General features: G+C 39.9%; 2 protein-coding genes and 1 non-coding gene across 17 annotated transcripts in view; all 3 read left to right on the top strand.

The window, feature by feature from the left end:
* PABIR2 (PABIR family member 2) overlaps window positions 1–5,971 on the top strand; it is a 28,248-nt gene extending 22,277 nt beyond the window's left edge. For 7 of the 15 annotated variants that reach the window (XM_011740997.3, XM_024792729.2, XM_011741000.3 and 4 more), the window contains one exon: window positions 4,190–5,971. In XM_011740997.3, the coding sequence (XP_011739299.1) occupies window positions 4,190–4,259 (70 nt within the window). In that variant the 3' untranslated portion in view covers window positions 4,260–5,971. Of the gene's footprint in view, window positions 1–3,263 lie in introns of all 15 variants that reach the window. The other 8 variants (XM_011740992.3, XM_011740991.3, XM_011740990.3 and 5 more) reach the window with 3 other exon arrangements.
* Window positions 5,972–11,498: 5,527 nt separating this feature from the next.
* LOC105481414 (placenta enriched 1) overlaps window positions 11,499–16,664 on the top strand; it is a 201,278-nt gene continuing 196,112 nt past the window's right edge. The window contains exon 1 of the mRNA XM_011741003.3: window positions 11,499–11,563. The gene's annotated coding sequence lies outside the window, so the exon portion shown is untranslated. The remainder of the gene's footprint in view (window positions 11,564–16,664) is intronic.
* LOC112426602 (U4 spliceosomal RNA) lies at window positions 15,410–15,550 on the top strand. Its single transcript, XR_003017978.2, has one exon. It is a non-coding gene; the product is annotated as a U4 spliceosomal RNA (small nuclear RNA).

The raw sequence follows: 16,664 nt of genomic DNA on the forward strand, positions 1-16,664 counted from the left end.
TACCAAAATCTGTGCTAGGCTTGATAGGACTGTGACTCATTTCTAACGCATTTACCTGCCTGTCATTAATCTGATAGGACCCAGCTTATTGACTAGACAAGGCACCAAGTGGCTCAGCCAGATGGGGTGATAGCATGAATCACACTGGACATCCTACCTTTGTTATTACTTTATCATTGGACTCTTTTAATGAGTCACTCATACTTCATCCTTAGGTTTTCTAGACAGAGGGCATTACCTTAAGTCATAAGTACTTTTGGTTGTGTGGTTCAAATATTGCCTCAATATGTATATTCAGTGGCTGGAACGCATTTGTTCAGTTTTGATTCAGGGATTCCTGTGTCCGATTTGAATTGTCTAGATCCTTTTTTACTATTGTCTGGCTTTCGGCCATTAGTGTAAGTAAGGCTCATTAGCACTTCCATCAGAGCTTAAGCTAGGAAAGAAAGAAGAGATGAACTCAGATTAGTCCAGACCTCGTTGCTTTTAGAAGCTCTGGTAGAAGAGTTAATAGTAGACTCTGTGAAAATTACTTTTGTGCAGTGATGTTGCTGTGGGTTAAAAAATCATGTAAGTCTTACTTGACGTGGATAGAATAACAATGAGTGATTTGTGACGTGAAGTCTCTGCTTCCATGACCATGAGTAATTGTGCCAGATTAATTCAAACGGAAACTAGATTTTAGTTAAGTGAAAATGTCTGGTTAAAGATTTACCAAGTTCTGAATCTAAATTGCAGTGGAGACTAAATGTAAGTGTGCTATTTTCTGTTAATGAACAAAATTATATACATTTATATTTTAATAATAGGGAAGACATTCTGAAATGAAATGTTCAGGGCTTTTTTTTTCTGATCCTCCATTAGCTTATTTCTCTTAAGGTAATCAGCAGTGTTAGAAGTCAAATTTCACTGCATGAGTCCTGTTGTGTGTTTTTGAATGAATACAGGATTCACCCAAGCAGGCAGGCCTTAATTACAAATGGAATCTTTTAACCCAGGACTCACCGTAAGTCTGGTGGTTGGAATAAAGAATTCTTTATTTATATTCAGATTATCTGCTTGGTGGCCAAGTGTTAATCTAAGCCCATTTCTTCCTGCCAAGTAGCATAGAGCGTGTCCTTCGGCTGCCCGGCCAATATGTGCTTTAGGAAAGTAAATTCATTTTAATATTAGTCTAGGCAAAAAGCTGCAGGAGGAAAAATCGCATATGTTCCAAAGGCAAATAGAAAGGTCTTTTGATTTTCCAGTGTCTTGGATTATCTGTGCAACTTTCTTTCAGTAGTTTGAGTAATTCATATTTTAGATCCATTTCGCCATTTGGTTGAAAAAATATCGGAGCCAGCTAAAATTTCCAAACTTCTTACTTAAAAGTGATATTATTAATGATGCATTTGACAGCAGTGAGTGTAGAGTAGGAGTAGTGTGGAATATACTGTTTCCATTTTTACTTTTACTTTTCTGAAGCCTATTTGTAGTTTGTCTCCACCTAAAAACAATCCACAAACAAGAGAATGAAATGACATTTCAAAGAAAAGTAGAAGAGTAGAGAAGCAAGGGTGGGGGTGATATATTTCATTGAGGGTAGTACAGGGCCCAGAAACTTTCTAATGTACCATAGGTTACTTTTAACACTAGAAATACATTAACTTGGAAATTCAGAAAAATGATAATATTAAAGACTCCCAACATTTTCGACTCAGCATGTTAGACTGGAATGGGCTTTTTCAAAGGAGTTAGTGACCAAAGTTAAAACTAGAACCCGTGTTTCCTGATTTCCATAATTCCTTCTCCAATTCTGTGCTTTTTTCCTTTTCAAAAATAAAAAGTGTGTAAATTCTAAAACTGCCCAATTACCTCTCCCGCTTTGTCTGTCACTGTGTTTTCTTCACTCTCTATACCCCAGCCACAATAGTCTGCTTTTGTTTGGTTCCTAGAACTATCCTTGCTTCCTCCCAAATCTTAACTAATTAATGCCTGCTCATCCTTCAGATGATAGCAAATATCATCTCTGGGGAACCTTTTCTCATTCCTCCGAGTTAGATTAGGTTACCCATGTTGTATATTCTCATAGCCCCTTGTATCTTTCCTTTATCACTTTTATTGCAAATTATAATTACATATTTATTAGCATGGTTATTTGAATGTCTGTCTCCTGCACAATACTGTAAATTCAATGAGGGCTGGGACCACGTCTGTTTTAAACACTGTTGTATTTCTAATATCTAGTGTGCTTCCTGCACTTGGCAGGCACTCAGTAAGTATTAGAATAAGTGAATGATTGAATTCAGGGCAAATATAAAGCATAGATCTTATTATTGGATTGATGGAAATCAAAGCCAGAAAGGCAGCTTGATGCCAGACTGTAAAAGCTCTCATTTCCCTGCTGAAGTATGGAGCCAGATTCATGAGTCAGGCCAGGTTGATGGTTGGGAACAGTGAGCCCCTGGGCTGGATAGGGAAGGAATCCCTGGGCTGGGTATAGAGGTTCTTGATGTCCAGCTCTGGAGTTTTACTGGAACGATAGGAACAGGTGCCAGTTGTCAGGATAAAGAGGCAACAGACAATGGGTACTGAGACCATGAGTGTAGATTATTCATTGTAGAAGCTTAACTGGAGAATAACTAAAGGGATCAAAGAAAGGGACTCTTCTAGAAATAGACCTTTGGGTTTTGAAAGCAAGAAGAAAGGAAACAGTGTAAGGAATTATAAATGGCATAGAATTGGAGGGGGAAATCATTTAAAAATGTGTTTGAATTGAAGGCCCTTTGGGAGTGGGGAAGTGATCAACTCTAAGGGAGTTGAAAGACTTTGTTTTAGAGTAGAGGAACTATGAGGCAGTGTATTTGATCGAACACCTCTGATAGTCCGAGTATGGTTACCTCAGTAAGTAACTACTCCTCTTGCTTCAAGCCTGATGGGAAGATAAAAAGATAAACATAAGGATAGAAATTTCTTGAGCTGAAGTGAAGTGAAGGAACCTCCCTCCCAAAAACCATGGCATGTCAAGAGGAACATTTATTGTAGGTTGGATGGTCTGGTGCCTCCGGGGGGACAATCAAATGATACAGGACCTCGAAGAGTCTTACTTTGGATTTTTGTGGCTTTATAATGTAGTATATTATGTAGTTCATTGCTGTGGCTTTATGCTTTTTTATTATTTACAAGTGATCTACTGATTTGTGAGCTCTTGAAACTGTGTCATTGCATGTTACGTTTACCCTGATAGTTGCATTTGCTTATAATTCTTTTTGCTTTGTCTTCAGTTCAGATGTTTTGGATGGCAGTAGTAGCAGCAGTGGCTTATCCTCAGACCCACTGGCTAAAGGCAGCGCTACCACAGAGTCTCCAGTAGCATGCTCCAATTCATGCTCTTCGTTCATCTTGATGGATGATCTCTCACCCAAGTGACTTAACCATTTCTGATTCAACGTTTTAACTGCTGTTTCCTACATAAAATGTTTAGTGGGGAACGCAGAGAACTTTGATCCATAATGAGGATTAAAGTTTTACAGATTTCACCCATTCTGATGCTATTATTACTCTTTGGCATCTCTCTTCTCCAAAGTTCAATTTAATGAGCCTAATGACCTTAGCTAATAATCTGGTTTTGCTGATCTCATTTTGGATTTAGTGATTAAATCTCAACTGCTCATTTTTGATTGCTTAGAGGAATTTTTTTTCCTTAGTGCCTCAACACCTATTTTGAGTTTATACATTTAAGAAAGGCACTGATACGTATTGCCTTTAATGGTTCTTTTCCGCAGCAGTGATACGACAGATTTGATCAGAAATTCTCTTGCTTGAGAGATTTTTTTTTTTGTTCTTTGTTGACTACATAGTTTCAAATCTCTATTTCATGATAATATATAAATTGCTTTTAATTATATTAAATTTTTATTTTTCTGCATCAGCTTAAAGTACATTATTTTGTTTCCCTTTCCTGTTTGAGCCGCTTATGCCATTTCTCACAGAGGGGAAGAAATACGTAGTTGCTTTCATTACCCTTATTGCTTCTTTGCTGTTGGGGTGTGTGAAGTGAGCATTGATTTTAGTGCTGAGAATGTAAACGGACTTACAGGATGCTTGGATTAGTCACCACAGGTTCTTATGACTTTGCTACCACAGTTGATATATTTCTCCTCAAACCTGTTGCCCTAAGGAATATATAAAATATTGTTGATATTTCTAGGTGGTGTTATCAAGGAGAAGAAATTCCTGCCTTGACCAGATGTGTGGAGCATCTACAAATGAATGAATAGTTATTTACACACAAACCACTGTGTACAAAAGCGTCCATGGAGCTGTCAGTGTCTCGGGTGGCATTATGAGGCCTCAGGTGCCTTGGGGTACATTGTCATGCTATAAGGGATGTATATAAGGTATGGTGGAAGAGGGGCCTTATGTGTATGAATGCCACATACTGTTTGTGTTGCTGCTTTTTTTCCGATTCCTTTTTGTCATTGGATTTGTTTGTTTTGTCATGTGGTGAATGGTGTTTCAGTTCATTGTGTTGCCGCCAGAATCAGAATCCAGTTCTTGTTCATACTGCCTTATAGTTATTGTGTTGCCGCCAGAATCAGAATCCAGTTCTTGTTCATACTGCCTTGTAGTGAGGGCAGTTTAATATCTACAAAGAAGCTTTTAGGAGCTGAAGAAGTCAATGTGATTGTGCGTTCTGCTTTTAAGAAGCTGTTTCAGCTGTGAACTGTGTACATGCTATAAGTGTGAGGTACCATAAGTTATTTAATTTTTAAAAGAGGAAACTCCTGAGTGAGCTGTTTAAGAAACCTGAGTGTAATCTATTGTTACGTTATTTATAACTAGGTAAAATGTCTGTCGTGATAGATTTCTTTTAATGTTCAGATATTGTGGTTGGGTTGTCTATATTTAATATGCAGATTTGCCTGCTGGAATCATCATAATCCATTTTAAAGTGAATGTAAGAAATGAAAACTACTGCATTTGTGTCTTTTGAAGGCAAAGATCCTTGGATTTTAAAGGAAGATTATGTGCTTTGAAGGCACTCAGAGACTAGTAATAGCATATGGCTTGAAGGGAAACCCATTCTCTTTCAATTACAAGAGAGTATCACTTAGCGTGCAGTAGTTCTATTATAGCATCTGATGTGTCCTTTATTTTAAATTGTAACCATAACAGCCATTAATGGCTTTATTTCTTGTATTGCTCTCATCTGGGAAAAGTCTACTTCTTCAAACGTAACAAATATATCTATTATGAAGCTTGTCCCCTAGTATGCCATTATAAAGAAAAAATTCTTCGATGGTATGCAGTGTATCTATTCTGTTTGTAAAGGATCATGTCAAAATGTTCTGCCTCTATAATGATAATAGATGGTTTTGTCTTTCAGGAGATTTATCCACCTACTGTCTTCTTTGCCTTAAAGGGACACTTGGCCATCATTTTTAGACTTGAACTTAACACTGTTAAGAAATAACTGAAATATGATGGTACTTACATTAATTTTTGAAATTCAATGGTGGGATAGAATTAGGTCAGGAAATGGAAATTGTTCCAATGGTGTGAGAACTAGGAGACAAGATGATTCACTTTATTATTTAAACCAAGCTTCATTTTTAGTTTTTGTTGTTTAAATGAACTGGAAAGTTAAGTTTTTGCAGGGATTGTTTTGAAATAAAGAGATATGCTAACTCACAGATGAACTTTGTTGATAAGACCCCTTTATTTTTATATAAAGTCTAATATTTGAAAAGTGATTGTTATAAAGTAAAATTCTCTCTTCCTATTCTAATATATATCATTTATTTCAGGCTTCTATTTGAAAACAGGTATAAGAGATGATATGATGGAACCCTATAATGTTTTTTGCTTGATTGACTTATATAATCACTGTTTCATGATTACTGCTTTTGGAATAATAGGAAGTTTTGTGAAATGCTGGTCTTGTGTATATCTTAGAATAAATAAAGTGTGTATACATGCATAAAATTTACTAATGTTTTAAAAATCTGTCCTTTGTTCTTATTAATAATCATTTTCTGCCCTTATATCCCAATAGTTTATTCTCTGTGTCTAATTGCAGGTCAAGCTTTGAATAAAAGGATATCAGAAACACAAAAGAACTAATAGCTATGTTGAAGTTGGGGCTGTTTGCCAAAACGAAGTGAAACCTCTCCACATAATCAAATTTTCAGGAGTATTTTGTAGAATTTGACAATTTAGAAGGTTCTTGCCAGGGTCATACATCTTTCTTCCTCGTTTTCAATTTAGTTTATCTTGTTAAATTTTTTACATATTGATAAGCCTCTATAAATTATTTTTAGAACAAGATTGGGGTGAATAAACAGACAAAAAGGTCCGGGCACGGTGGCTCACGTCTGTAATCCCAGCACTTTGGGAGGCCGAGGTGAGCAGATCGTGAGGTCAAGAGATCAAGACCATCCTGGCCAACATGGTGAAACCCCGTCTCTACTAAAAATACAAAAATTAGCTGGGCATGGTGGCGTGCACCTGTAGTCCTAGCTACTCAGGAGGCTGAGGCAGGAGAATCGCTTGAATCCAGGAGGCTGAGGTTGCAGTGAGTCAAGATTGTGCCACTACACTCCAGCCTGGTGACAGAGCGAGACTCCGTCTTAAAATAAACAAAAAACAAAAAACAAAAACAGGCAAAAAGCCTTTTATGTATGATTCAGATTATTAAGTTTTATCTTCAGTTTCTTTTTTATTTTTATTTCTTTTTGAGGCAAAGTTTTGCTCTTGTTGCCCAGGCTGGAGCGCAGTGGCACAATCTTGGCCCACTGCAACCTCTGCCTCCTGGATTCAAGCAATTCTTCCTGCTTCAGCCTCCTGAGTAGCTGGGAGTACAGGCCCCTGCCACTACGCTTGGCTAGTTTTTGTATTTTTTAGTAGAGATGGGGTTTTATCATATTGGCCAGGCTGGTCTCAAACTCCTGACCTCAGGTGATCTACCTGCCTCGGCCTCCCAAGGTGCTGGGATTACAGGCGCGAGCCACCACGCCTGGCCCTATCTTCAGTTTTTAAGAAATACATGAACTACTTTATTTTAAAATACATTTTGGGCCGGGCGCAGTGGCTCACACATGCAATCCCAGCACTTGGGGAGGCCAAAGCGGGTGGATTGCTTCAGGCCAGGAGTTTGAGACCAGCCTGGGCAACGTGGCAAATCCTCGTCTACTAAAATTACAAAAATTAGCTGGGTATGGTGGCATGCGCCTGTAATCCCAGCTACTTGGGAGGCTGACGCTTGAAACTGGAAGGCAGAGGTTGCAGTGAGCTGAGATCGCACCACTGCACTCCAGCCTGGGTGACAGAGCAAGACTCTCTCAAAAAAACAAACAAAAAGAAAAACAACTTTACATTTTGAAATTTGAAATTATTTCAAACTTACAAAAAATTTGCAAGAGTAGCTCAAATAACTCCTATATATCCTTCACCCAGTTTCCTCAGTTGTTAACATTTAATCACATTTGCTTTGTCTGTCTGTCTCTCTCCTATATATGCACTATCATTCTGCTTCTCCCGGTGTCTCTCTGTGTGGGGGGGATGTGTATATATATATACACACACACACACATTTTTTTTCTGAATCATCTGAGAATGAATTGTAGTTACAATGCCCCATTGCCCTTACATGCTTCAGCGTAAATTTCTTAAAGACAAAGACATTCTACATAACCACATTGTAACTATCAAAATCAGAAAATTAACTGACACAAAACTGCCATTTATTAGTGGCTCGCACATGTAATCCCAGCATTTTGGGAGGCTGAGGTGAGAGGATCGCTTAAGTCCATGAGTTTGAGACCAGCCTGGGCAACACAGCAAGACCCTGTATCTATCTATTTTTTTAAATAGATTTTTTTAAACTGCCTCTAATCTACAGACCCATTCAGTTTTTGCCTATAGTTGTGATAATGCCGTTTTTGGCAAAAGGGAAGAGATCGGTTTTTTTTCTTCTAGAGGAGGAGGAGACTTAGTAATCGACACCCTCACCCACTCAGCTACTCAAGCCAAGAACCCAGGAGTTAACCTTGACTTGTTGCTTACTTTCATTCCTTGCATGTAATTCTTCAGCGTGACTTCATTCTGTTTCTGAGATATATCTTCTTGCCCTTGTCAAGGAGGAACAATACCAGACATAGTTAGCAAGACAGATTTTATTCAGACTACATCAGTAGGGGAGAGACCCCTGTTTCTTCTGGAGGAGGCACATGGTGTTACTTTGTCCTGTTACTAGTGATAACCTTGATCCCTTGGATAAGGTGGTGTCTATTGTCTTTTTTCCCATTGAAATTAAAGTATTTTGTGTACTTGGAGACTACAAATATCCTGTTTCCTCATTAAACTTTGACCCCCCTAGTTTTGGCATTCATTGATCTTTCTTGTCTGATGGTATTATGATGGCTGCCTGATAGTATCATGATGACTACCTAATGCTGGCTCTAATTCCATCATTAATTTGTTAGTTGACATTCTACTGTAAAGAAGAACACACTCTCCTCCGCCACTTTGCATCAGTGTGGACTCATGGACTCCCGCTTTAGTTAGTGAGTTTTAATTCATTACCATGATTGTTTTGATATTCAAGTTGCCTCAGATTTGGAAAATGAGGGCCCCTCCAACTCATCCCTGTGTCCTTTGGACAAATCCCTATCAGTTTCTGAGCAGTTTTTTACTTTTCTGACTCCAGATGTCCCAGATTCATACTTTCCTTGCCCCAGCCACTGGGATCAGCCATTACTCTAAGTAGCCCCTTGATTCCTTTTAATAGAGAACAGTGTTTAAAAATCAAGTTGGGGAACTAGGTATATTATTGCTATTGGGGCATCATTGTTTAAAGGCCTCAGAGCACAGAGAAAAACACACGTGTATATATGCCATGTAAATGTATATACACATCTATATTTGTTTAGTTCAAACAATACCTCTGAGTTCAAACTATACCTCTGATTCCAATTCAATACCACAGGGTTTATTCCAGTGTTTATCTCAGTGTAATTACTCCTTTCTCCTGTGTGTAACCAATTTCCTACCCTGCCAGCTGGCTACCCAGCCTGCCTCCTCAGCCCCATCCATCTCCTTGGCTCTGACCCTGATGGTCTGCCAGTCTTGGCTGCCTGGATGGAAGGAAGGAAAGAGGATCTAAGTCCTCAAGTTTTAAATATCCCTGGTTCACACCCACCCCAACCACCACAAGCTCCTTATCTTCTGTGCTTGACTGTTCACAGCTTGGGAATTTCTTACATTCATCAATTTAACAAATATTTATTGAGCCCTGTGCTGTGAACTGTAAATGCAGATTAATTTCATGCCTTTGGCCGGGCACAGTGTCTCATGCCTGTAATCCCAGCACTTTGGGAGGCCAAGGTAGGTGGATCACCTGAGGTCAGGAGTTTGGGACCAGCCTGGCCAACATGGCAAAACCCTGTCACTACTAAAAATACAAAAATTAGCTCGGTGTGGTGGCATGCCCCTGTAGTCCCAGCTACTCAGGAGGCTGAGGCAGGAGAATTGTTGGAACCCAGGAGGCGGAGGTTGCAGTGAGCCAAGATCATGCCACTGCACTCCAGCCTGGGCAACAGAGTGAGACTCCGTCTCAAAAAATAAAATAAAATAAAAGCATGCCTTCAAGGAGAGCAGTAGAGCAGAATAGTCAGGTAAACTGATTACTGGAAGCACTGATAGAGTGTGTTGGGGAGCATCAAGGGCGAACTCCCCCCCTCCCCCAATGCTTCCCAGAAGAGGGAACACTAAGGCTGAATCTTGAAGAACAAACTTGGCATGAGTCAAGGAGTTAGGTAGAGTGAAATAAGATACAGGTGAGAAGAGCACTAAAGCACCATTACAGAAATGCTAGTAATTTGCTAATATAGGAGATGAGGCTGGAGAGGAAAACAGACCTTACTTGTTCTTTGGGGATTTGGGAGTCTTTAGCTTATGTAGGTGGAAGTTATAGCTGTAGATGTAAACAGGGAGATCATCCAGACAAGAAGGTTAGGGACAAAATCCTGACAATCATCAGCATTTAAGAGCTGACGGATCACGAGGTCAAGAGATCGAGACCATCCTGGCCAACATGGTGAAACCCTGTCTCTATTAAAAATACAAAGATTGGCCGGGCGCGGTGGCTCAAGCCTGTAATCCCAGCACTTTGGGAGGCCAAGACGGGCGGATCACGAGGTCAGGAGATCGAGACCATCCTGGCTAACACGGTGAAACCCCGTCTCTACTAAAAAATACAAAAAACTAGCCGGGCGCGGTGGCGGGCGCCTGTAGTCCCAACTACTCGGGAGGCTGAGGCAGGAGAATGGCGTGAACCCGGGAGGCGGAGCTTGCAGTGAGCTGAGATCTGGCCACTGCACTCCAGCCTGGGCGGCAGAGCGAGACTCCGTCTCAAAAAAAAAATAAAAAATAAAAAATAAATAAAATAAATAAATAAAAAATAAATAAAAAAAAATAAAAATACAAAGATTAGCTTGGCGTGGTGGTGTGCGCCTGTAGTCCCAGCTACTCAGGAGGCTGAGGCAGGAGAATTGCTTGAACCCGGGAGGCAGAGGTTGCAGTGAGCCAAGATTGTGCCACCTCACTCCAGCCTGGCGACAGAGTGAGACTCTATCTCAAAAAAAAAAAAAAAAAAAAAAAAAAAGAGGCCGACTGAAGATAAGGGATGGCCTAGATGAAGCAGCTAACAATATCAGTGAACCATAAGGAGGGAGTGGTCTACAGAGTCAATTGAAATGAGGACTGAAATTTTCCCATTAGATCTTAAAATTAGAAGATCCTCTGGAGGCTCTCATTAGTGTACTGTTAGTGAGGTTGAAGGAGCCAAAGTTGAATTGCAGTGGCTTAAATAAGCGGGGGCTTAGGAGATGGAGACAGGAGGGTATGTTATAGTCTATGTCCATCTGCCAACTTCCTTTTTTCCCTTCTTTTCTTTCCCAACCCTTGCTCAATCATAATACAAACTCTCCCGTTTTCCTTCTGTATCCTCAGCAGCTAGCATCCTGTCCGAAATGGAATAGTCACTCAATAAAATTCTGTTGAACTAAGTAACCCCTTGCTATCCTATCGGAAATAGAACAGTCACTTAATAAAATTTTGTTGAACTAAGTAACCCCACACTATCCTATCTGAAATAGAACAGTCACTCAATAAAATTTTGTTGAACTAAGTAACCCCACGCTGTCCTATCTGAAATAGAACAGTCACTCAATAAAATTTTGTTAAACTAAGTAACCCCACGTTATCCTATCTGAAACAGAATAGTCACTCAATAAAATTTTGTTGAACAAGGTAACCCCACGCTCTAACCTATAGAGGGAGTAAAAGAAAGTCACTCTCACCTATAGAGGGAGCTGAAAGAAAACCACAGGGAGTGTTAACCTATAGGAGAAGCTGAAAGAAAATCACTAGGGAATGAACCTATAGGAGAAGCTGAAAGTAAATCTCCGGGGAAGTGTTAACCACACACTCTCACCTCTAGGAGGAGGGTGAAGCTTCTTGTCTTCCAGACATTCCCGAGGAAAACTTGCACGAGGAGTCTGTCAAGGAGTGCCACCCTTTGGTAATCTTTATTAATATATACCTAATATGTACCTTCTGTTTGTGGCATGTGATACTGATGTTCCATTTATTATAGTGATAGGAAGCTTTTTATTATAGTAAACTTGGCAAGTCGTATAGTAAAGGAAAAGTGACATAATTTAAATACATCTTGAGTAAATGATAGTACGAATGATCCATAGCCAGATATGACCCAAATCTTAAAATATACATAATTACTTTGATCCAGGAAAGTATTGGGTCACAGTGGTGTGTGGAACTGTCTGTATGAAGAAGTTAGAAGCTGTGGAATCTGTGTGGAATGCTCTTGCCGGGTTCTTTATAGATTTCCTCTTTTTTGGGATTCTGCACTTTTCCTTTCCCTTTTCTTTTCTCTTTCTTTTTTTTTTTTTTTTTTTTTTCGGAGTTTCTTTCTTGTTGCCCGGGCTGGAGTGCAGCGGCGCCGTCTCGGCTCACTGCAACCTCCGCCTCCCGGGTTCAAGCAATTCTCCTGCCTCAGCCTCCTGAGTAGCTGGGATTACAAGCACCCGCCACCACGCCCGGCTGATTTTTTGTATTTTTAGTAGAGACAGGGTTTCACCATGTTAGCCAGGCTGGTCTCGAACTCTTCACCTCAGGTGATCTCCCTCCCTCGGCCTCCCAAAGTGCTGGGATTACAGGCGTGAGCCATCGCGCCCAGCCTATTCTGCACTTTTCTTCTTCTGTGAGGTGTGGTAAGAGAGATCAGGAACCTCTCTCCTTCAGCTTCTAGGGGGAACTGGAGTGTGGCTGAGGTAAAGTGGGGCTAAAGAGCACTTCAGGCCTGGTTTGCTTACCTATCTCTTCTGACTAAAAAAGTGGTTAGAACTCCAGAGCTACTGTCAGCATGCAGCCCTCAGAGAAAGAAGCTTCTAGTCTGGATCACTGAGGCCTGCCTTCTTTGGCCAAAAGGAATTTTTAGTCTAGTTCCCCTGATGACTACTGAAGTAGTCTGGGGTGAGAGCCCTAGCGCTTTGAATCTGCCCTCTGAGCATCCATCTCCCTCAGAGACCTGTGGGTTGTGGGGAGGAAGAAGGGAAGAGGGGCTGTGGCTGTTGTAGGTGAGGGGTTAAGAATTCTAGAATTTGTAATCTTCATCATGTGTATTTCTACCTCAGAGACAAAATTAACATCTCATAACAGTGGTTTAATTTCTTTGTTTTGTCATCTTTATTCATTTGTATTTATTTTTGAATTATGGAGGAGAAAAGCTTATTATAAGAAGTTGAAACCTCATAGAAGTATGCAAAGTAAAAAATACTCCCCCTCCAGCCTTTTCATCTATAATGTAATAGTTTGATTTGTGTACCTAATTATCTTTTTCTTTTCTTTTCTTTCTTTTTTCTTTTTTTTTTTTTCTTTTTTTGAGATAGTGCCTCACTCTGTCGCCCAGGCTGGAGTGCAGTGGCGTGATCTCGGCTCACCACAACCCCTGCCGCCCAGCTTCAAGTGATTCTCCTGCCTCCCGAGTAGCTGGGATTACAGGCGCCTGCCACTGTGCTCGGCTAATTTTTGTATTTTTAGTAGAGACGGGGTTTCACCATGTTGGCCAGGCTGGTCTTGAACTCCTGACCTTGTGATCCTCCCGCCTCAGCCTCCCAAAGTCCACAGTGCTGGGATTACAGGTGTGAGCCACCACGCCTGGCCCTAGTTATCTTTTTCTATACATAGGTGAACATATTTGTAATAGATGCACATGCATATTTTAAATTTTTTATTGAAATGTAATGTATATACAAAAAAGTGTACAGGTTGATGAATTATCACAAACTAGATATTCTGGGGGAATGTTCTGTGTGACCTGGGTGATGGTTACATGGGTTTATTCATTTGTGATAATTCCTGCAGAGTAAATGGCTGAAAATGAGCAGTAGGGAGCAACTCAAGAGTTCTGGAATGTTCTCTATGGACCTGGGTGATGGTTACTTGGGTTGATTCAGTTTGTGATCATTCATAGAGTGAATGACTAGAAGTGGTCATTTGGGGGCGCCTCAACAGTTTTGGAATGTTCTATGTGACCTGACTGATGTTTGCTTAGGTTCACTTTTTCAGCATTCATAGAGTGAATGACTGGAAGTAGGTATTGTGGGGCACCTCAAGAGTTCTGGAATGTTTTCTGTGGACCTGGGTGATGGTTACTTGGGTTGATTGCGTTTGTGATCATTCATAGAGTGGATGACTGGAAGTGGGCGTTAGAGGGCGCTTCAAAAATTCTCGAATGCTCTGCACTGAGGTAGGTGATGGTTTATGGGTTCATTTTTAGCAATTGTATGAACATTCCATAATTTAACCCTCAAATGATCATTGAGGTTCTTTATAATTTATTAGTATACACAAGTAAATGTTGTTATTCATTTAAATTTGTCTGCTTCTGTATGTATTTCTTCAGGAGAGATTCTTAGAAGTGATAAATTGTTGGGTCAGACGGCATGTGTGTTTTATTATTTTCTTTTTGGAAAGGTAAGACAAGTTCAATGTAAAAAAATGAAATAGCAAATAAAAAGGACATATAGGGAAAACTCAGTTTTCCTCTTAACCCTTGACCTCCAGTTCCATCAGATCCTTTCTCAGAAGCAACCAGTGTTACCAGCTTCTGGCAGGTTCTAACAGAGATAGTGTGTACATTGCATATATATTTACATATTGTTATAGGCATTGCTTAAAGCCCTACCACCACCCCATCAAGATTGTACCAATTTATAATCTCATCAATAGGATTTGAGAGTTCCCTTTCCCCTGATCCCAGGGATAATTTAGGGGTTCTGAAAAGATTTGAGTAAAAAGGAACAGGTTTTATTCATTCATCCATTGGCAGTACATTAATGTGCTTCAGAATTCAAAAGGTACAAAACGTCTGCCTCCCACTTTCATCCCCTAGCTGCCATAGCTCCTTTCCCCTAGAGCAATTGTGTTTTCAGTTTCTTGTGCATCCTTACGGAGAAAGTTTGCATATGTAAACAAATCCATCTATATAGTCTTTTTTTTTCTGAAATTTTACACAAATGGTAGCATGTTTGTATGAGCGATTACTACATGACCTCCCTCTCCTTTTCCCCTCAAAAACCTAAGCGGCTTAAAACAATTATTCGTTTTTTTCTCATGAGCCTATGGGTAAGCTGGGAGTATTTACTATTCAGGGCCAGGCTCAGATCATTGTGGCTGGTTAGTTGATGGGTCAGTTGGGGATTGGTTGGTCTAGAATGGCTTCAGCTGGTCTTGTTCAGCTCTACTTCATGAGGTCTCTTACCCATAAGCAGTCTAGTCTGGGCTTGTTCTCATCGTAGTGTCAGGACTCCACAAGAACAGAAGCACAGAAGGCCTCTGGAGGCCTAGACTTGGTTCTGGCACAACATAACTACTGTCTTATTCTGTCGACCAAAGCAACCCACAGGCTAGCTAGCCTGGATTCAAGGAATGTGAGGAGCTGCAAAGTCACATTGCAGGGTGTATGGGCTTAGGGAGGGGAAGAGCTGGGGCCATTTATTCTATCAAATACAATACTATAGGTATTGTTATGTACCTTACCTTTTTTTTTTTTTTTTAACCTAACACTGTATCTTGGAAATGACTTCATATTAGTCTACAAAGAGCTTCTTTGTTTTTTATTCTATTTCATTTTGCAGCCTCCTATTGAAGGAAACATATTGCTTCCAGTCTTTTGCTATTATCTAACAATGCTGCAATGAATAACATTGAACATATGTCAGATAAATTCCTAGAGGTGGAATTACTAGGTCAAAAGGTATATGTATTTATTATGTTTGATAGTGAATTCCAAATTAAACTGAAAATTTTGTAATTTTTTTCCACTCTAAAGAAATAAAAGTTCCGTTTTGTGCAGTGGCAACATCATAGCCAATGAGGTTTGTCTAAGGAGTGATTATTGCTAATTGAAAACTTTTCCCAATACCCCGCCATGATGGCTTGAAATATAGTTGGCATCGGCATTTTTTGACAGTCTGTATGGAGACTAAACTAAAAATAGAAATGAAAAAAAAAGAAATGGAAGTTCATAATTAAAAAATTTTTTTTGTACAAGTTGATGGGGTATATGTGAAATTTTGTTACATGTATATAATGTAACATGTATAGTATTTAGGGTGTCCATAACCCAAGTACAATATATTTTTGTTAAGTATAGTCAACCTAATGTGCTGTCAAACACCTTATTTATTCCTTCTGTCTTACTGTATATTTGTACCCTTTAACCCACTTTTTTTCATCCTCCTCCCTACTCCCAACTCACCCTTCCCAGTCTCTGTTATCTGTCTGTCCACTCTCTATCTCCATATGATCAAGTTTTTTAGCTCCCACATATAAGTGAGAACATTCAATATTTGTCTTTTTGTGCCTGGCTTATTTCACTTAAGATACGACTTCCAGTTCCATCGATGTTGCTGAAAATGACACGATTTCATTCTTTTGTATAACCATATAGTATTCAATTGTGTATATGTACCACATTTTCTTTATCCATTCATCTGTTGATGGACATTTAGGTTGATTCCATATCTTTGCTATTGTGAATAGTGTTGCAGTAAACATAGGAGTGCAGGTATCCCTTTGATATATTGATTTCTTTTCCTTTGGGTAGATACATGGGACTGCTAGATCAAATGGTAATTCTATTTTTAGTTTTTTGAGAAATCTCCATACTGTTTTCCATAGTGGCTATACTAGTTTACATTCCCACCAACAATGTATAAGAGTTCCTGGCCGGGCGTGGTGGCTATGCCTGTAATCCCAGCACTTTGGGAGGCCTAGGCAGGTGGATCATGAGGTCAGGAGTTCGAGACCAGCCTGGCCAATATGGTGAAACCCTGTCTCTACTAAAAATACAAAAATTAGCCAGGCGTGGTGGCACATACCTGTAGTCCCAGCTACTGAGGAGGCTGAGGTAGGAGAATCACCTGAACCCAGGAGGTGGAGGTTGCAGCGAGCTCAGATCTCACCACCGCACTCCAGCCTGGGTGACAGAGCAAGACTCCGTCTCAAAAAAAAAAAAAAAAAAAAAAGAGTTCCTTTTCTCTGCATCCTCACCAACATCTCTTATTTTTTGTCTTTTTAGTAGTAGCCATTCTGAC

This window comes from Macaca nemestrina, chromosome X (assembly GCF_043159975.1).
Source record: "Macaca nemestrina isolate mMacNem1 chromosome X, mMacNem.hap1, whole genome shotgun sequence".
Lineage (NCBI taxonomy): Eukaryota > Metazoa > Chordata > Mammalia > Primates > Cercopithecidae > Macaca > Macaca nemestrina.